Source organism: Galeopterus variegatus, unplaced genomic scaffold (assembly GCF_000696425.1).
Source record: "Galeopterus variegatus unplaced genomic scaffold, G_variegatus-3.0.2 Scaffold6102, whole genome shotgun sequence".
Taxonomy (NCBI): domain Eukaryota; kingdom Metazoa; phylum Chordata; class Mammalia; order Dermoptera; family Cynocephalidae; genus Galeopterus; species Galeopterus variegatus.
The window spans coordinates 76,062-98,356 of record NW_007732213.1 but is presented as its reverse complement, the minus strand read 5'-3'; the positions used below and the strand labels follow the sequence as shown (position 1 = coordinate 98,356).

General features: G+C 35.4%; 1 protein-coding gene across 1 annotated transcript in view; it reads right to left on the bottom strand.

The window, feature by feature from the left end:
• RAB3GAP2 (RAB3 GTPase activating protein subunit 2 (non-catalytic)) overlaps nucleotides 1–22,295 on the bottom strand; it is a gene marked incomplete at its 3' end in the record, with an annotated part of 103,863 nt that overhangs the window by 8,988 nt on the left and 72,580 nt on the right. The window contains exons 19-28 of the mRNA XM_008590443.1: nucleotides 20,348–20,475; nucleotides 17,644–17,857; nucleotides 17,048–17,145; nucleotides 9,401–9,506; nucleotides 8,598–8,758; nucleotides 7,288–7,516; nucleotides 5,055–5,228; nucleotides 4,847–4,953; nucleotides 2,337–2,403; nucleotides 552–622 (exon numbers count right to left, since the gene is read on the bottom strand). Coding sequence (XP_008588665.1) covers nucleotides 552–622; nucleotides 2,337–2,403; nucleotides 4,847–4,953; nucleotides 5,055–5,228; nucleotides 7,288–7,516; nucleotides 8,598–8,758; nucleotides 9,401–9,506; nucleotides 17,048–17,145; nucleotides 17,644–17,857; nucleotides 20,348–20,475 — 1,355 coding nt within the window. The remainder of the gene's footprint in view (nucleotides 1–551; nucleotides 623–2,336; nucleotides 2,404–4,846; nucleotides 4,954–5,054; nucleotides 5,229–7,287; nucleotides 7,517–8,597; nucleotides 8,759–9,400; nucleotides 9,507–17,047; nucleotides 17,146–17,643; nucleotides 17,858–20,347; nucleotides 20,476–22,295) is intronic.

Below are 22,295 nucleotides of genomic sequence, written 5' to 3'. Positions count from 1 at the left end.
GAAAGAGAGAGAAAGAAAGAAAGAAAGAGAAAGAAAGAAAGAAAGGAAAGAATGGAAAGAAAGAAAGAAAGAAAGAGAAAGAAAGAAAGAAAGGAAAGAATGGAAAGAAAGAAAGAAAGAAAGACAGGATCTAGAAATGACAGGCAACGCATTATGGGTGAGGTTTATGTAAGAAAACCAAAGCAGAACTGTAGTCAACCACATTCAAAGAAAATATCTTGGCCCTGTGTCGAAAGACTGGTGAGTAAGTGTACATTTGTACATTTTAATTTAAAATAAAATGAAAACTGTTGCTTTATTCAACCACCAGTCCTACTCTCTTTGGTGAGGAGGCTTTTACAGTTTGTATATTACTCTCTTTCTGAGGGTTTAGAGCTCTTCTTCATGTCACTGAAATGCCAGTGCTGGGAATTATATTTAACTGAGCATGAGTAAAATGTAGTATCAAATAGAAAATACTCTAACAAGGCCCAATCTTTCTAACATCAGTCAATTAATTAAAGGAACTAAATAAATAAGAAGTCAGTACATGAAATTTAAAATTACCTTACCTTATCCATTAAGTATGTAGCAGCAGAAAACCTTTTAACTAAGAACGTATTCCACATCATCAGCGCAATGCCTAGGCAGCAAGTGAAGTAGTAAATAGACTGTTTATATATTCTCGCTTTCATCACACAAAACAAATTATTGTCTTCCTTAAGCTTACCAAACTATGTGAGCTATTTATTTAGATATCATTTCTTAATATTTATCTTTAATAAAAGTCAGAACTGGGCTGCATAAAGAATATTTCCAAATGGCCAAGAAGCATGAGAAAAGATTTACATCATTAGTTATCAGAGAAATCACAATGAGATAGCATCATACAACCACTAGAAAGGCTAAAAAAATTTTAAATGACAATAACAAGCGCTGGTGAGTATGTGGAACAAATGAAACACTCATATAGTGCTGGTGAGATAAGTGGTAAAACCACTTAGAAAACTGGCCATATTTACTATAAAGTTAAATATGTATCTACCCTATCGCCCAGCAATTCTACTGTTCAGGATACACCCAAGAAATGAATATAAGAGATATAGATAAGATTGTTGAGAATAGCTTTTTCATTACAGCCAACACTAGAAACAATCCCAATGCCCACCAATAGATTTTTTCATATGTAACCACCAACTAAAGTGACATATAAAAAACTATTTAAAAAACCACAAAAAATATTTTAAAAAAAATTTTAAAAACATAACCAAACAAAAAATATGGGCTTTATACTTCCATATTCATTAAGCTGTGGCATTAAAATTAAATTTCTGAAACAGCTGTCAATCAGGCAGTGTAAACATGACATTTCACATGCTGTTATTACTACCCATGCAGCTGATTCTGTACCTAGGAGCAAAGGTCCTTTATAGGCTGTGAAGAAGCCAGGAAGCTTACTCGATGTACAAATGGGGTAAAGGCCTAACTTGAAGAAATACTAGCCTAAAGTCAGTAAGTAACTTAATTTTATTAAAAAGGATAGACTAGAGACCATATTTTACAAACAAGTCATTGTAAATTCTTCTTTTCTTGAAAGAAGGTAAGATCTACGAGATGAATTAATAATTAATTTTCAAGTTCTCTTCATGTAAAATGGAACATTTTATAACTTCTGAAACTTGACTTCATGCCACCTGCCAGAAGGTGACACAGGTAAAGTAGAGATAAGCAACTTCTCTAGAATTTATCACAGAAATAAGGTGACACCTCTTCTCACCCAGACTAACACCTAGTCTTACCACTTATAAAAGTTACTAACTAGTCTAGAACTGATCTCATCACTTAATTCTTATAACGAAACCCATCTATCTATTAAATGGAATCAGCAACGTGTTTACAAGTTCTCTACTATAACGTAACATTTTCTCAAGGAGCTATCAGCAGCCCCTGTAGAATAGTGGAGAATATTCACTTTGATTAAGAGAAGCACAAAGTAGTTTCTCTTTTGGCTACCTAGCTTTTTTATCAAGAATTACAGTCCTGAGAAACCCATCCTCTTTTCTTCTCTACCTGTGAACTAAAGAGGGAATCAATGATTCATGCATAATAGCTCCCTTACTTACACCTAGCAATTGGAGTCAGCTTGGGGGACAGAAGGTGACAATAACTACCAGCCTCCTCGCCCACTCCTGGATAGCATTTTTCCAAGTAGTTAAAATAGCCAGTACTTTGCATATAGCAATACACAGCAATATATTAGGTGGTAGGACAAGCAAACAAACATTTAAATTTTTATTTAAATCAGGATGTCTGTCTCTTTTGAATCAATCAGTAATGTTTTTAATATGCTTACTTACCATTCTGAACATGTGCATTAAGAATGTGTTTCAAATGTTCTATTGATCTAACAAAAAAACGTGCTTCCTTACATACAAAGAGAAAAAAGAGAGAGAAAAAAAAGGTGTATCATTTAACAGGTGTTTCCAATACCAATGGAGATTTCTTATATAAATTTCTGCATAAAGCTATCTAAGAATGTTGCAGTAAGAGCACAGGAGTATTAGATAAGAAGTAACTTTTGATAACTTCAATCATCCCTCTTAAATTCACATTACCTATTAAATGATTAATTCCTACAAACTCCCAGGTTATTTATGCAGACATCTGGACTCAAATTTACTGTGGTCTGTACATCACAGAAATGTTCTCTCCCATAAATACTTGAATTTCACACAGATGCAAAAACAGTGAGTTTACATTTGCAAATATAATTCATTCATTCATTCATTCAACAAATATTAATTGAGGGCTGGCCAGTTGGCTCAGCTGGTTAAAGCGTGGTGTTATAACACCAAGGTCAAGGATTCAGATCCTTATGCTGGCCAGCTGTCAAAACAAACAAATATTTATTAAGCTTCTACTATGCACCAAGCCTTGTCTGAGGCACCAGGGATACTATTATGAACAAAACAGACCCGAGGCCTTGCTTCACTGACGTCTACTGAAGGAGCTGGACAACAAATATGGTAAGTACATCACACAGCATGTTAGTGGTAAGTGCCAAGGAGAACAATGTAAAGTAGAGAAGGTAATATAAAATGGCATAGGAGATGTTTAAAATTCAACCTTTCTAATCAAGGAAGTTTACATACTAAAACCCAAATACAGTATGTAATGCTGATAAAATTATCCAGATCTTTGCAAAATAATTTTGTAGACTGTACACAGATTAAAGACATCACTACAGCCAACACGTACTGATGTTGGAAATGCTTCAAAGGTGATTTCAATTGTTTTGAGCCTAAGAAAGTCATGTGTGTGAAATTATGGAGATGGGATACAGGATGGATACGGCAAGGAGATAACAGGAAAAACAAGAAAAACAGCCACTTATTTTAAATATAAGCAATTCTAATAATGGACAATAACACTAATCAAAATGTCAGGTACTATGCATGCCTTTTCTCTACAAACTGCTGTACACAGCCTTTCGAGATGTCTACTATTATAGGCCCCATTTTAGGAGAAACTTGGTATGAGGAGTTCAGAAACGTGCACCAAGGTCATACTAGTTGTTGCTGTGATTACTATTAGCTGTAAAGCAGTTTTCTTCTTAAATGCCACTCTCTTTGACCTGAATCTGGAATTATTTAGATTTTGAAACCATTGTGCCTCATTCTAATCCTAACATTCCTTTTTTCATGGAATGAAAAAACCCAATTCGAGTAGACAGCCTAAATATGATTCCATCCAGTTATAGAGTAGTCAACTAAAGAGGGTGATTTCAGGGGCATTCAGAGGATCCTTTGTCCTAAAATCTCTTTTTGGTCAAGGTTTAATTGATCAAAGACCATTCCTTTATTTAAATCACTTACTTTTGTAGTGTCCTCCTTTAATATGTAAATAAGTACATAAAAAAGAGAAGTTTTTGGAGGAAAAAAGAAAACTCCTACCACTAATATATTAGCATAAACTAGTTGATCCATGAGATTTCTCTACAAGAATGCAATCTGATATAAGGAGATAAAGGAAAGAATTTTGATTTGAGTGGAATAATACATCAGAGCACCAACTAGGGAGGCCTGAGCAAGGGACTGACTAGCAAAGAGGAGTATTCGCCATAGGTTTTACGTCATATTGATCCTGGCATTAACCCTGAAGGATTGGCACCTTCACAGGGGTGGCAGTAGAAAAAAATAATAGGCCAGAGATTCAGTAACTGTCCTGCACACAGATGCAGACACTTTCAGCGATTCATCCAGAATCCAATTCCAGGCCTCTGCCTCCATGCCTGGTGCCCTTGTCCTGTGCTGCTTCCAGACGGTGAGTGCCTCAGGAGAGAAGGTGCCTACCGTAAGTGAGAAAAAATGATGCCCGAGCAGAGAGCTAAGAGGGCAACAAGGCTAACCCTGGACTACAGTCAACCCCATGCACAATATGCCTTTTTTGACTGTACTTCTGAGAATTCTGTTAGGTAGGTGCCATTACACGCAGGAATTCAGAAGAAAATGAAAATACACTTGTCACGACCTAACTAGGGAGTAGAGCAAAACATACTGGTTTTAAATAAAGAGAAACCTATGCTTAAATCCTGGCACTTTCTTTAGCAGTGTGTCCTCAGGCAAGGAACTTAACTTCTCTGAGTCCTAGTTTTCTCTTCTGTAGAATGGGGATTGTAGACACTACCTACACTTTATAGGTTACTGTGAGGAGTAAGAGGTAATGTATGAAAAAGGCCCAGCACAGTTACTACTACAGAGACACTCCACAGGGAAAACGCCAGTGCTGTTTAATTAAACCTTCCACACATACGAACAGCACGAGCACAGAAGCAGAACTAACACGGAAGGAGTAGTGAGAGTCCTACCTCTGGGTCTTTATTCCACTGTACGACACATTCCCAGCAGCAATGTGCGTGCAGCACGTCCAGCTCAAGGCTACAAGGAAACTGCTTGTAGGCTAAACGCAGTAGGTCTGAAAGTCAGAGGACAGTGACGATGTTATTCTTTCTGTAATAAAAACTCAGCCACATCTTTCCACTCTGGAGTTCATATTTCTCATTATTTGTGTATCACCTGGTACGACTCCTAAGTCCATCTCCACCTCTGACACCTCCAGGAAACCTCTGTTAATACCTTCTTTGGGTTCATCTGGGTTTTCTACATCTCTTTCTTTAGTAGCCAGTTTTAATAGTTCAGGACTGAAGTCCTGTTTAAATATCCACTTGGCTACACTGTCTGCAATGCCACCTGTAGTTGGGAGACAAGAAAGAAAACGAAAATTTATAGCACATACGTGGCAGTGTTTGCCAACGGGAGCCAATACAATGCATAACCCGCATTTCCTTATAAAGAGATCTCAGTGCTACATTCATTTTTGAGCCTGAAGGTGACCCCCAAAAGCCATGAGATTTACAGCAGTGCTACTACCTACCCCTCACCTTGTGAGGGCAAGCAGGGTATTTGCTACTTTGGGGAGTCTTTACCCTCTCAAAAAGTGACAAACATAAATGCATGTGCATATGTGTCTGTATACCACATATTTTCTGTGTCCACAAATCCAAACTGCATCTTACCAGACAGACAGAAATGGATACATCCTTAAAACACTTTCATTTAAATTTTAAGAGAAAACAGATGGATTAGCATGATACTCATGAGTCTAGGCTTCTAAGGGCAACACAGTATTACTTCTAATTACTTTCTAACTTGCTTACATAAAATATTTATGGGCAAAATTTAGCCATATCTAATTAACAACATGATACCATACCACGATTCAACCATCAATGCAGTACAAAAAATTTTAAATGCATGGTGAAAAAGATTCAAGATGTTTGAAGAGTCCTGTTTATTACCTTAAAAATATTATACTTTCTTCTATAATTTACCACAACCTTTTTTCAGTCTTTCCTCCTATCTTAATTCAAATAAAAATGTTACCACAAAAAGAATGCTTTACAGTAAACTTACAGTTATCAGTGAAAATAAATGGGAGCAGTGTGCTGCATGATCTAATTTCTTATGTTTCGTTTCTAAATCATTTGATAATTCTTAATTACAGAATTAAGCCCCTGACTATAGTGCTCGGGTTAATTAAAATGGTGTTTCTACACTTTCACTAGGTGGAACATGGAATGTAGTAAGTTTACAATTAAAAAATGGTCAGAAGTCCTACAAAGAATGAGTTAACTAAATAAAAATCTATAAATTACAGTGTTAAATGCCTAACAGAGCTGCTGAACAGAAGAGTGAGCACCCAAAGATAATTCAAAATGTAAGATGCTTATACTCCTGCAAGATACAATCACAGGAACCCAAATAACTCCAGGACAATAGAAGTGATGCATCAGAAATGAGGAATAAAGTTCTGCTGAGATTAGGAGAAAGAAGAGAGAATTTGTTGTTCCTGAATCATGAGAGGCTTCTTGGAGGAGACAACATTTGAGCTGGATCTTGAAAGATGAATAAAATTAGTCATCCATGAGTGGGAGATGCAGGAAAAGAAAAGAGGACAGGCTCAGGTCCAAAGACGAGAGTCACACACATGCTTCATTTTATCTAAAACCTAGCAAGTAAGCAAGAAAAGAAGCAGAAAAATGAGTTGGACTCCAAGTCAAGGTTCCTGAAGAGCTAGCTTAATATTTTATGCTTTGTTCCAGCAGTCCTAACTTCTTTGTCTCATGACCCCCTTAATTTTTAAAAATTGCTGACAACCCCAAAGAAGTTAGGTTTATGGGTTACATCTGTCAATATTTACAATATTAGAAATTAAAAGTGAGATATTTAAAAATATTCTTTATTAATTCACTTAAAAATAAAAATAATAAACCTATTACATGCTAATATTTTATGAAAATAACTGTATTTCCCAAAGCAAAAAAAGATGTTTACTGACAAAAGTGGTTCTACTTTATACTGTTGTAAATCTATTTAATGTCTGGCTTATATCTGGATGCTCCAATCATCTCTGGCATCCAATCTATTGTGATCTGTTGTTTTGGTTAAGCATACAAGGAAAATCTGGTCTCACACAGACATGTAGGTGGAAAAGGAAGGCTTGTGAGGTCCTCGGACCACTTTTTGAGAACCACTACTCATTTTGTTAGGCAGGAAGAAGTACCTAGGGTTCCTGAGCAGGGAACTGACTGAATCAGACTTAGAGAAAATTAATTAAGAAGTATATAGAGGGTTATTATTATTTTTAAAATCTGAGTATATTTCTCTTTCCCTACTCTTTCAGTCATTTCTGTTTAAAAAATGTGTAACAAAAATGTAGATGCAAATGCTCAAATAAACTTCAGCTTACCTTTTCCTCCTTCTAATAATTTTTTAACAGAAAGCCTTGGAAGTGGCTCAGCCTGCAGTGATGACATTCTGGAGGTTCGAGCATTCCCCTTGCTATGAAGCAGAGTCTGAAGTATGAGACAATCTTCCAGTTGTTTCAGCAGGAGTTTCCAGTATTCAGTGTCAAGAGAAAGGGCCTCCCAGGAATCAGTGAGGGCCTCTGAATCAGCACCCAAAGCTGTTTGGGAAAACTAACAAAAAATGCACTGGTGATTCTCTGGCAAAGATTCTGAATCAATATTAACAGAATGAGCTTTTTACTTGAAGGCTGATGAAGAGTCAGGAAACATCACGAAACAACTCATAGATGCTGTTTCATGAATATTACTACTTGGCTGGATGAAACATGAGGGTCAGGAGTAGACTGGAGACTCAAGGGCAAGAATGGTGAGTTGAAATATTTATAAGGAGCCCTTCAGTAATGACCCCGATTCAATCAGTGTACACCTCAAAAGGCTTTCCGGGCCACCTCTGGCAAGGGCCAGAGCCTTTTCTATCAGTACCAATCAGGATACCGATATAACTTCAGAATATACTTGTCAACTTGAAAAACATATTTTAAATCTCCTCTTTCTCCATCATTATAAACACCTAAAGCTAGCAATATTAAATTTAGCCTATAAACAACTTGAGACAGACAATATTAAATGAATCTGCACAGACCCATTCATGTGTCTCATCCAAATTAATGTAACATCCCTTTAGAAAAAAATTATTTAATCCACCGCAATATAAGGAATATTAGTCTTTTTTTTTTTTTAATATAAATTTGAGTCCTCAAGAGAAGAAGAAACATCACAAAGCAAAAGGTCAGTAGGAAACTTACATTTGAGTCCTTATATGCGAGGGGAAGGGGGTAAAGACAATCCCAGAACTTTGGAACTGGAATACACCTAGGAAATAATACAGTTGAACCCTGACCTCTTTTAGGTGAGGAAACTGAAGCCAGGAGACTCCTTTTAAAGGGACTTACCACAAATCACCAGCTATTGGCAGACAGCCAGTTCTGTGCTCTCCAACTTCAGCACTTTTTCCCTCACACTATGTGGCAACTGCTAAATTCAAGTATGCACGGCATCTGAATAAACAAATTAAGGGCAGCACCCCTCATCCCCCTGTCACCCAAAAAACCCAAACAAATAAGAACCTGCTGAACACATTTTAAATTTTCGATGTTCCATAACACTGAAGACAATATACTCCAGAAAAGGAAAAGCATTCCCTTAGCTGATCAGATGGGTACAGATCAAAGCCATACCTCGGCCAACTTACTTTTTTCTCTGTCATACTGTTCGATATCTGTGCAGCAACAGAATGTCCAACGTGTGCAGATAACAGAGCAGCTCCATTGTTCTCAGACTGTATACAAGCCATGCGCATTTGCTGCCACCAAGGGGACACCGATTGGGAATCCCAGGTCTCATCAATGGCCACTACCAGGATAGGGGGGAAATTAAAAAATAAACTCCCACCTCATCAACTTTTTGTCTAATCTTTCATGTTAAACATAATATTAAAACTAAATGCCCCACTGATGTATTTGTATATTTCTGAATGAATTGGAAAATAAATCTACAATCTATTTTATTCAGAACATTTATATTCCACTTATTTATGATCTGTTAGTCATCTTGTTTCTAAATCAATATTAAGTCCCTATTTGGAATATTTTCATCATTACTGAAAACTACCATCAAATATTTTAATATAATAGATTAATATTTGGATAATCATACAAAAATTATAAAAACTTTCCTTTTCCCAAAGAATATCCAATTTGCCTTACTGAGTTAAGAAAACATGCTGTTTACATCACATTATTTTTTATGATGATACAAAATATAAAAGTAATTTTCATGAATCAAAGCATACATCAAATGCATTAAGAGTTTTCTATCAATACACAAAAGAATATCTATGGTGAAATGTTTTGGATACTATCCTCTCATTTTATTAAGAGAAACCAACCTCCCTCCTTGCTGTTTCTGTGGTATTGCAAACACTAAACTTTGTTTCCAAGAGCAGTACCTGAGGGTCCTGAAAATGCGGAACTACAATGCGCACCAGCATCCTACCTTTCATCCTGCTCAGGAGGGACAGCATTGTATGAAGACAGCAGACAGACTGTGGTTGATCCAAAATTTCTTTTTCCTTAGAAAGCCAGACACTCAGGAGTAGAGACTAAAATCAAATTTAAATCTTTTCAGTCTAAAAAATACTTAACGTGGATAAAATCTCAAACTTTTCTAGACAGCACACATATGCATATACATGATGCGGCCTTTTGGGCTGGAAAATAAGTGATTGCTTGTTATACCATAACAAGGGGCAGTATGAGGGACCTCATCTACCTAAGAGATTCATTATTTTCTGTTGGATACCTAAAATCCACCATTCCATCTCTCCTTTGGGTTAGGCAACACCTTCTAATTCAAACCTCTGTCAAGGAGCATATTACACCTTACGTGTCCTTAAGATGCCTATAAGCCAGCACACTTATTTTTAAGATTTATGAAATCTGTTCACACATAATTCTTAGATAATGAAAAGTTTAATAGCGCAATGTCACATCTGTAAGTACTGGTATCTGTGAAAGGCCTTGATTGCTGACAATACTGCAGCACTTTAATGTGAAAAAAGCTCTAAAATAAAAGGTTGACTGTCACTTTAAACGTATTAGTTCAAACAATTTTCAAAAATTAAGGAGGGCAGGGAGATGAAGGAGAAGTGCATGAAGGAAGTGAACCTGTGAGGACAACTTAGGATCAGGAGCTCTGGTGAGACCGTGACGCGCACATCACCGCACTTGGCCCTAACATGTTCTGCGGTGCGGACATGCCCAGACTTCAGAAGCGAGGAAACAAACTCACCAAGCAGAAGCCAGCAGCACACAGGCAATGAGCTACAGTTATGCTGTGAGCCTAGACTTACCTGATTCTAACATGTGTGTTTTCTTTTCTCTCCCTGTAAAAATTTTCATGTGTATGGGTGTGTAAACACGTACATATAAATTTATAGATGTACATAAGTTTTACACATATGAAATTATACATGAACATACACGTACACACTCTTTAAAGCGAACTTTTCTAGTTCTCCTTTTTCTTGTTTAACTTCCCTTCTAAGTCTCCCCTCATGCTCATAAAATAAGGACAATATTAACGGCAACAAATACTATGGTTATATAAAACTTACTACACGCCAAGGCACTAATGGCTTTATATGTACAGATACACATACAGTATTTTGGCGGGAGGATGAGGGTGTCACTGTCGTACAAAAATAGGATCACATTATACCGTATTCATTCCACTAATGGCTTTATATGTACAGATACACATACAGTATTTTGGCGGGAGGATGAGGGTGTCACTGTTGTACAAAAATAGGATCACATTATACCGTATTCATTCCACCTGCCATCCAACATCCTGTTTAACCCATGAAACTCTGACTGACCTTACCTCATTTATCAAGGGTACTCCTGCCCTCTCTTCTAGACTTCCTCTCAACCTCATACAACACTGCTGCTTATAATCACAAGTCAGGCTAAAAAACTGGTTGCCTATAAGGTTACAAAGACATTTTACATGTAACTGACAATAACTGTTTCAGTTTCATGTGTATGTGCTCTGTAAAGCAAATCAAAAGGCAGCGAGAGCGAGAGTAGAATTTACTTTATCTTTTAGGCTCACTTTTGACATTAGACTCAATTTTAGGTACAAAACGTATGACTAGGGCTTATTGTAAAAGTACGTCAGGTTTCTAAACATATCCACAGGTTTAATCTCTCTCAAATCTTGGTTCATGTCTTAGTCATCGATGAAGTTTCTTAAATTAAGGCAGCCAAAGTAAAACGCCATGCCTTGGACCTCTCTTCATACTATGAACTCTTGTACTTTTCTCTCCAACTAACCACTCCCCTACCGACCATCACCTTTAGCAAATGCTGAAACAACCAAAAAACTTGTTCCACTTCAATCTCCTTCCTTGTCTCTCCCTAAGTCACCTCCTTCCATCTCCTGCCCAACCAGGTAATCTTTGTTTATAACATAGAGTGTGTTTTTCTTGTTTTTTTTTTAATAAACTTTAAAAATTCCAGTTAAACTTCTACCTCCTTCCATCTCCTGCCCAACCAGGTAATCTTTGTTTATAACATAGAGTGTGTTTTTCTTACTTTAAAAATTCCAGTTAAACTTCTATTTGTATGCAGATCAGTATGAAATAGAGGATGGCAAGAGAACACAATGATATAATTTTAGAATTGCTTATAAGCAATAAAAATATTTTTTAAACTCCAGGAAAAATTAAGGCGATGACAGAAAAATAATCAAAGAGAATATAGTTAAATTAAGCTACTGTATAGAAACAGGGACACATACAACAGGAAAAGATAGTATACAAAGGTGACTACCTCCACAACTAGTGAATACACAATAAGATAGACTTTCAAACCACAACAAAGAATGTAAAATAACTCATAATATAAACATCCATATTATGAATTCACATATTATAAATGAGAATTATATTATTTTCTCAAGTAAATATGTCACATATTGACATATTACCAGATGATATCTGAATAACAGATTTTGAATAACAGAAACTTTGAGATAAAATTTAGTTAATTCCTCTGTTCTAAGTCAGGCAATACCTTAACGAATACTAAAATCTGTATCTAAGAATAAAACAGAAAACACCATGGGACCTTAGGAGATGCTTCTAGTGGCTGATAAGCAGTTACCTTTAAGTGACTATCTTTCTATAACATCAATATCCTTAAATTTGAATCCTTCTTCACTCAATGGAATGAATGACAATGGTGGCAGACAGGACACAAGAAAGCTGTCTGGCAGCCTTGCCTTTATAGTTAAAGGAACTTATTTTATTAGTCTTTTGGGTGAGCCTTATTTTCTAGAGTCTTTCCTGAAAACTAAGGTCTGTTTTAAGTTATAAAAATCTATAGCTTGATAAAATTCCACTGCAGTATACCTATAAAGCTTTAAATGTTTTGAGAAACTATCAGCTGTCTTCTGTGAACTACACTAATTTGGCAAAATAGTCCCTAAATCAAATGTAAGTTTTACAGAAAAATCTGTGGGCATCTAGAAATCTTTGTAAATTAAAAAATTTGTACAACCTTCATTACAAGTACCAGTTTCTTCATGAACAAAAATCCAATAAAACTACCATTTAAAATATTTCAAGGGGCAGGCTGGTTAGCTCAGTGGGTTAGAGCATAGTGCTGGTAACACCAAGGTCAACCCTTACCAGCCAAATGCCCAAAAAAAAAAAAAAAAAAAAAAAAAAAAAAAAATTCAGAAAATAGGAACACTTACACTTCCAAATAGTATGTCTATATAATACTAATAATGTATTTTGCTAAAAGACCTACCACATTTTACTCATTTTTATATGCCTAATTCCTAAAAGTCTGTTACTCTTTTAACATAACACAATAATTTATCTATTCTCTTTAAAAAACAATTCAAAATACAGTACCTCAAAAAAATATCATTGGTGTCTATTTTGGCACTGGTACTAACTACTTTGGGAACTAGCAAGATGTAAGCAGAATGCACACTGACTTCATGGTACCCAAAACTGCACCTCACCATTCCAAGGCTGGATGAGTTAGCAATGGCCTGAATATGCTGACTGACATTTCCTCTGATCAATGTGACCACAATGATCGAGGAAAAAAGCTTTTCTTATTGTACAATTCAATTTCTTACTTTAATTCTTGGGCTTTGATTTTTTTTTTTTTTTTAGAGAAGTTCCCCCTTCCCTCCCCATTCATAACCATTAATTACATGCTTTAAGTGAAAATACCTCTCCCTTTTATTCTATACTCCAGTAGAATTTATAAAAATTACATGATTGGGCCGGCCCGGTGGCGCACTGCTACAGTGCACCGCTTGGGAGCGCAGTGGCGCCTCCCACCGAGGGTTCGGATCCCACATACAGACCGGTTCCCGCTCACTGGCTGAGCGAGGTGCAGGCGCAACACCGAGGGTTGCGATCCCGTTGCCGGTCCCGGTCCGGTATGGGCGCGACAATGAGGGTTGCGATCCATTGCCGGCCACGAAAAAAGACAAAAAGGAAAAAAAAAAAAATTACATGATTGCTTAATAGCATTCAGCTGGTGATGTATGCTTTAAAAATGAAACCCTTCCATAAAACATTTGTCTAAGAAAAGCAAAAGAAAAGAGACCAATCCAATAATTTGGAATGTGTGAAATACAGTCTCTGAGAGCTAGATGATTTTTTAAAGTAACATTTTAAAATCATAATCTATTCTATAAATTTAATAGCATGATAAAAATATACTCACAGCCTATGAGTTTATGTGGGGAAATTCCAGATATATATATATATATACAGTGTGTGTGTGTATATATATATATACAGTGTGTATGTATATAGTATAACGTATATATATATATACAGTGTGTGTGTGTATATATATATATACAGTGTGTATGTATATAGTATAACGTATATATATATATATATGCATTATACTATTTTTAAAATATATATACACACAATAAAATTCACTACTTTAAATTGGATAACCAACACTGTAAACAAGATAAAGTACATCTCTACCACCCCAAAATTTCTTTGTGTCTCTTTATAATCAATTTCCAATTCCCATCCTCATTCCCTAGCAAATGCTGATCTTCTTTCTATTACTCTATTTTGCCTATTCTAATATTTTACATAAAATTTTTCTATTAAAAGAGTAACAAATGATATGATAGGTAGTCTTTTGTTTCTGGGTCCTTTCATTTAGCACAATGCTTTTGATATTCACTAATGTTATTCTGTGTACCAATAGTTCGTTCTGTTGTATGGATACACCATAATTTATTTATCCATTTACTGTTAGGTACCATTTGGACTGTTTCCAATTTGGGCTATTATGAAAAAAGCTGCTATGAACATTTCAGTTGTCTATGTAAACATATATTTTCATTCTTCTTGGATAAATAACAAGGAGTGAGATTGCTGAATTTTAGGGTAAATCTATGTTCAACTTTATAAGAAACTTCCAAACTGTCTTCTGAAGTAGTAATATTAGTTTGCATTTCCCTTAGCTGTTTTGAGAGTAGTGATGGCTCCAAATTCTCACCAATACATGGTATGGTCATTCTTTTTAATTTTAGTCATACTAGTGAGGGAGAAGCCACTGGGGATTTATTTGGCATTTCCCTAAAGGATAACGATGTTAAACATTTTTCAGGTGGTTATCTGCCATTTGTGTTTCTATTTTCTGGTGTCTACTGAAATCTTTTGCTCATTTTTTTATTACATTGTTTGTCTTATTGAATTATATGAATTCTTTGTATAATACGGTTGCAATTCATTTACCAGATATATGTTTTGAAAAAGCAGCTTGCCTTTTCAGTTTTTTAACAGTCTTTAAAAAATTAACTTTTGAATTTTGATGATGTACAATTTATTAACACTTAATAAAAATTTTTTTCCCCATAGTACTATTTTTATTTGGAACACAGAATGGCACATTGTAGAGACCAAGTAAATATAGAATTAATGGATAAGGCCTTTTCTCCCCAGTTTTAGTATAGTCCATTCCTGTAAAATGAACTAAAGAATCAAGCATTTTTCCTATTCATACTACCTTTCTGCCACTAAATTTTAGTTTAATAATGGTGATATTGGTATAGGAAACAATGTCTTGGTTTTTTGCTAATTCATTTATTTTTTTAATTAAAATTTTTTTATTAGCGTATTTATTGCTACAAATCATAATTATTTTTTCATGCCCCTTATTCAATCTCTGAACTTTTTATTTTATGGTTCCTGCTTTTTCTGCCCTGAGATATCTTTGCCTAAACCAAAGTTTCTCTTATGCTTTATTCTGTAAGTTTTATAGTTTAAGCTCTTACATTTAGGTTGATGTCCCATTTTCAGTTAATTTCTGTAGATGGTTTGGGTAAGGTTTGAGGTTCATTTTTTTCAAGTGTTTCTTAAACCCCAGATTTAATGCAGACAACAAAAGTTTGTTGATATTAATTAAACACAATGTAGAACAAGAAGTACTCTGCTCTTCTTATTTAAACATTTCAACTTCAAGTGATGGGTAGTATTTATCTCCTTTCTTTTTAATTTATATTTTTAAATAATTAGAGATTCACTGGTGGTACAAAGAAATGCACAGAAAAGTCCTGTGAACCTTCCCACCATTTCCCCCAACATTACACAAGATCAAAACCAGGAAACTGACATTGGTAAAATTCATAGCACTTCTTTATATTTCACCAGTAACACATACACTTGTGTGTGTGTGCGTGTGTGCATACCTCTGTGCAATTTTATTACATGGGTAGTTTTGCATAACCATCACCATGATCAAGACACTCAACCATTACCATCAGCAGAAGATTCCCTGTTAACCCTTCACAGCCATACACTTCTCTTTCCCCTACTCATCCCTAACTCTTGGCAACACTAATCTGTTCTCCATCCCTATAACTGTGCTATTTCACAAATGTTACATAAATGGAATCATGTAGTACGCATCTTTTTAAGATTGGCATTTTCCCACTCTGTTTATTTTCCTTGAGGTTCATCCAAATTGTTGTGTATCTCAATAGTTCATTCCTTTTTATTGCAGATATATTATTCTATGGTAAGAATGTACCAGTTTGTTGTGAAAGGAATTTGTATACGTTTCAGTTTTCAGCTATTGAGAATAAAGCTGCTTGTGAACATTCATGTAAAGCCTATGTATATTTTTAACATACTTCCTGACATATATACACTTCATAGGAGAGGTAGAACAGAATCCATTTTTAAAGGACTTACATGTAAAAAAAAAAAAAAAAAAAAAACCAACAACAACAATACATTAACACAGACAACAAGCTCACAGAGGTAGGATGCCCAAACCCTGCCCAAAGTATAAAATGTGAGTGAAGTGTGAAACAGCGTGTGTGTGTGTGTGTGTGTGTGTGTGTGTGTGTGTGTGTGTACACGTGTAGGGGTGGGTGAGAGGGGAGAACTGCTGGCAATGGGGTAATTTCCCTTGCTCTTTTCAGAAAGGACAAAAAGGTAGTGTTGTTGTTCTTCCATTGGAGGATTCTTCTGTTTTACAAAATGTGAGTGAAGTGTGAAACAGCGTGTGTGTGTGTGTGTGTGTGTGTGTGTGTGTGTGTACATGTGTAGGGGTGGGTGAGAGGGGAGAACTGCTGGCAATGGGGTAATTTCCCTTGCTCTTTTCAGAAAGGACAAAAAGGTAGTGTTGCTGTTCTTCCATTGGAGGATTCTTCTGTTTTACTTTTTTTTTACAGCACAGAGGTTACATCCTAACTATACTCAAAGTTTGGAAACGTTTAATAACAATTCTGTACAGCTTTAAGGGAAGTTTGTTTTGTTCTCTAAATAAGATCTGTTTTAGTTCTACTATTACAACTTTTACTGATGAGCAAAGTCCACTGTAAATGCACGCATACATGTCACATTCTAAATTTATTTTAGGCCAACCACAGAAATAGTCTTACTAAAATTTAAGAAAAAAATATTATTCTATTAAATATGGAATAACATTCTATTACAAATTTCTTTGATTGTTTTTAGGTTTTCATGTACATCCTTTAATATGCTAAAAGACAATGGTTAAAAAAAAGAAAAAGACTGACACTTCTAGATGACTGTAAGGGGAAACAATATCTAGCAATAAACCACCTTACCAACAACAGCTGAGGGCTAAGTCCAGCAGACTCCAAAGTGTGACACATATCCTCAGTGGAGCTTTCTCCATGCAAACACTTCCAAAAAAAGAAACTGCCTAGTAAAACAAAACCAAAGCACACTAAGCAATAACTACTTATCATCTGGATGAACAATATTCCTGAATTGCAATCTGGAATTCCAAAGGAGAAAAACAGCATGAAAAAAGAGGAATTAATGCTTCAATTTACTAATTAAAGCAGAAAACAAATCATTATTATATGTCTAACATTGTATCTGTATCTTTTTTTTTTTTTTTTTCCCCTTTTTGGTGGCTGGCCAGTACTGGGATCCAAACCCTTGACCTGGGTGTTATAACACCACACTATATCTAACTGAGGTAACTGGCTAGCCAGCCCCTCTTCAGTATACTTATTAATACAACTTGTATGAAATAGTGCATATATATCCAGAGTATATTTCATTAACCAAAATATACATTAAATATGTTAGTTAATTTAATTGCAAAACAAACTGAATATCTGAGATGCTGTATACTCCTACCCGTCTTTCTTCTACAAGGAAGATACCAAGAGCTGTTTATTATTTTACTCACCTAACGCCACATATTCCTCTTCACTTATCTTCTTTATGTTGAGCACATCTTTCTCATATTCTAAGTATTCCAGGAATGTTTTTACAGGCAACACTCCATCCTTATCATGAGAAAATCGGACAGTAGTCCTGGTGTTCTCTTGCTTATATTTCTCTAACAATGCCTGGAGCTTAAGCAGTTCTTTTTCATCAAGCCTTAGTAACACAGCCAAGTCCTTAAAAATAAAAAATTTTAAAAAGTTCTGAATAGACCATGTCTGTTTCTATAGATACGTCACACGTGTCAATCCCACTATCTGAACTGAAATTCAAGTCTGTAAGCAAAAGATGATTTTTTTTATCACTGTGATAGCTATAATGTACTCTGCTCAAACTTAACTCTCAAATTACATTTCATGAGTAAGAGTCTATTTAAACAAAGTAATCTCGAAACACTGAAAGTACCATTTAAAAAAGTTTCTTGAGAGCATGCTATACTCTTCTAAAATGTTAGAATTTTAATAAACTCAATATTATGTAATCAAAAAATTTAAAAGTGTGTCAATTGCAACTTCTGTCATTCTCAGGAAACTAAAAAACCTTCCTAAATTAAATGCTTATTTATTAAGCAGCATAAACACTATAAAATAAAAATATGGGAAAATAATTCTCACTGTATCTACATGTAAGTCCTCTACGCAGCTCTCAGAGATATACTTTTCATGACTGAAAAGTCACAGACATCATCTGCTAGCCTTTTAAACTATTTTCAGATACCACATGTGCAGACATATCTCCAGGTACTAGCACCATGTTTCTGAATTAGGGCAAGCGCACACACAAGCACGCACACTCATATAGTCAACGACCACAGATCAGCCACAGCAAGCACAACCTTCTTTCCCATGCCACGTAAATGAAGCCATTTTTTATTTTTAAACTGAAACACAGTTGATTGTACCTATCTGTGGGGTGTAGAGTTGAATATCAATACATGTGTGCAATATGTGATGCTCCAATCAGGATAATTAGTATATTCAACATTATATCCTTAAATAAGAGCAGTTTCATTTATTTGTTTACTTTAGGCTGTTATTTTTAAAAACTAGTAAACTGCAAACTATTAAACACATACCAGTAGTTCAATGTACTGAAATTACATGTGAGCTTATATGTAATATGTCCCACAAACAGCAAAAACGAATTAATTCAAATCTGAATTTCAGTTTTATATGTACAAAATTAGCCATTCAGCCTAGGTGGCTGCATGTTTTTGAAACATCCAAACAAGTCTACAAGAAAATATGGTTTTAATTCTTAAAAAGTGTTTCGAAAATAATAAAAAATAATAATAAAAAAGAGCTATCTGCCAACTGATTTTTAAAATTTTATAAGTCTTTTATCTTTGCACAGTATATTGGATATAACAAGAGGAAATGAATTCTATAAGAGGATATATATTGTGCTATCAAATAGAAATTAATTCTGTAGAAACTAGTAATGATGTATATTTAACTTTCTTCGGCAGGGCATATGAGAGAATTTGGATCTTAGGAGAAAATTAGGCATCAAAGAATCTATGAAATATCTAGGCATTTCTGTAGACATCACTTAATCCACTTGAATCTTCCTATTGCTTAAAATTATTTTACACTATTGCTGAAGTAGAAAGAAAAACAAAAGATCCTAAAAAATGGTTAAATCATTTATAATGGCAATCACAGAATATCATTATGATTGTCAAAATATATAAAATCCATCAAAAATCCCAAAGACAAAAGAGAAGATATTAGAATGTGTGGGTTGTTTACATTACAGAGAGAAAAATTTCTCATTTTTCTGCTTAAAAATGTCTTATTTGTGTATATGTGTACCTAAAATAAAAGGCTTCCACTTTAAACCTCGATAAACTTTCAGATACAGCAGAAAAAAATTTTAAAAAGCATTATCAGTGACTTGACAAATCACTAAAATCATCTTCTGACTTCCCCTTAGTTAAGTGAGGACACGAGGCTCCAAAGCCAGGCAGCCTGCCCAGTGTCACACAGGAATCTGAGGGACAGAGAGAAGGTACTATTTCTCTCTATTCCCTGTTAAGACAAACTTCCTTTCTCTGTATGGAAAGTAAGAATTTTGTACATATTTGTCAGAAGTAAGCAATACTGCACTGTTTACAGATTACAAGGTGCTGTCACTTTTTTATGCTTTATAGAGTAAAAATATAGAACATTTATTACAATTATTTTGAACACTTGTATATAAGGTAGAGTATTTTAAAATATATTTCATTATGTCATACACAAAAGGGAAAGATATGAATTTGCTAACAACACAGAAAAATTGGTTTCTTCTCTTTGGCAAAAACATTTTTTTTGTTTGTTAAAAGAAATTATTGTTTTGCCACATGAGTAAGCTGAGTATATTTTAACTGCAAACCTTGTCCAGAAATAGTTGTTTTATGAGAAGCAACCTTAAAAAAATGAGTTGGAAAAAAAACCCAGAAGATTCTAGACTAGTGAAAATGGATTAACAGTAAAATGTAATATCCTTGTATAAATAATATAAATTTAGCAGCATGGCAAAAAGAGGCAGCAGGGGGCCTAGTAAAGAAAATACACCTTTAAGATTTAAAAAAAAATTTTAATGTTCTACTTCCTTACAACTAATCTAAAAAATTAAAAATAATCAGACTATTTTGTATAATACTAAAATTTTGGATTACTCACATTATCAGAGAATGGTGGGTCTGAATGAAAATCAAGGGAATTTAATTGATTGACAGACTCGTAAAGATGCAGCAATTTCAGTTTATTGGCACAAAACTGTAGCAATCCTTCATCAATAGACTCAAGCTCTAAAAGGCAGAGGGAAAACATGTTAGGAGTATTCAACAAATTCACAGAAAGGCTTTTCTTTCATTAAATTGCTTAATATTACATAATTCCCTGATGTTCTGTTGTATTAAGTATTGGGATACTTAAGCTATACCAAATTTTGAAAGCAAAGATGATTTTTCCATCATGACCAAATGTCTAACTTTTTAAATGAAATAAGGTACTTTAACAGTAGCAGGAAATAAAAGGAGGAGAAAGTGCAGAAATTTCTTCATCTAATACTCATATTTAAAGAAATTACCTGGAAACATCTTTGAAAATGTTCACCCTCACACCATAACCCATATGGTGCCTATTACACTCACACACTGAGGTAGTCAAAAACAAAGCTGCCTGGCTCTTCCCATTATCATGGTGGTCAAAGATAACACAATTCAACCAGAAACTGTGGATTGTGACAAATGTGTACTCAAGAAATCAAAAGTAGAATTCCACTTAATACCCTCCATTCATCATGTTGTATTTTGTTCACGATTAATGCTGGAGAAATACTCTTCATATAATACACTTCTGTATAATAATTTAAATATTTGTATCTAATACAAAACAAATATTTATTCTTTAAAAAGGCAGACCCTGAAAACCCCCAAGAAATGCTATTTGGAATACAGTAACGTGGAATATTGTTCTTATAGCTAAATCAAGTTCTTATAGCTATAATAAAACTAAGCATACAAAAATACTTGAAATTTTTAGGATTCTCATTTATGAGTAGAGCCTGAAACTGATGACTGTACAGAACTCCAACAATGGTGCTACATTTACATCTAGCCCAGAGCAATATAATTTTTCATTTAATAAATTTTGAAATTTTTTAAAGCCTTAAGGGGTGGGGGGTATATTTATAGGTATATTGTGATTATTAAAATAGGTACATCTAAGAAGTTGGGTGCACTAACGAAGTTCACTATTTATCAAAAGTCAGCTTTACACATCTGTTGAAAGAAGTCAATAATGAGATTACATTATCTCTTCCAAATTTAATAAATGGCACTGTGGCATGCAGAAACATGAAATTTCTCACTGAAACGTAATGCCAAGCTGGGGCCACCAGAGTGCAGCAGAAGAGGAAAAGAGACTCATGGAGTACATGAAGGTGGGAGAAGCTGCAATGAGAGGAAGAAGGGACCACTCCAAGTGTTTCCAGCCCTGACCATCTCAAGGCTGGCCCTGGTGAGCACACAGAGCAAGAGCTGGCAAAAGCCACAGCTGTGCCCTTCATATGAAGTTGCTTGGAGGTGGCAGGGGAGAAGAGGGCCTTGGAGGCCCTCAGGCCAGCAAGACCACTAACAGGGTTCCTGTGGACCCACACAGGAGTGAGGAGCCACAACAACTGAAAAAAGGAGCCACTCAGAAGCTGGTGAATCATCGCAAGGGACCAGCACACGACCTGTCCCATGGGAAGTGTTTGGAGCTTGGGTACTGTGGGAAACAGGCCCACCAGGAGAACACGGGGCACAGCAATGACAGCTGATCTGCCCTCCAATCAGCACAGGACCACTCAGAGGAGACTGGTCAGGAGTATAGAACTGCAGGGGGTGCAGTTTGCCAAAAAGACTTGAGCTCCCGAGCCGGAGTAGTGCGGGCGGTTCCCCCCCACCCCATGCCTCACCTCCCTCAGAAACCAGGCCAGTGAAGAAGCCAGCCATGGGCCAGCACCCCGCCACCTCCGCCCCCACCCCCCTTCCCTCTCTCCCTCCCATTGCTCCACAACACTTTAAAATGTAAGTAATAATAAAAAATAATTTTTTTTTTTTTTTTTTTTTTTTTTTTTTTTTTT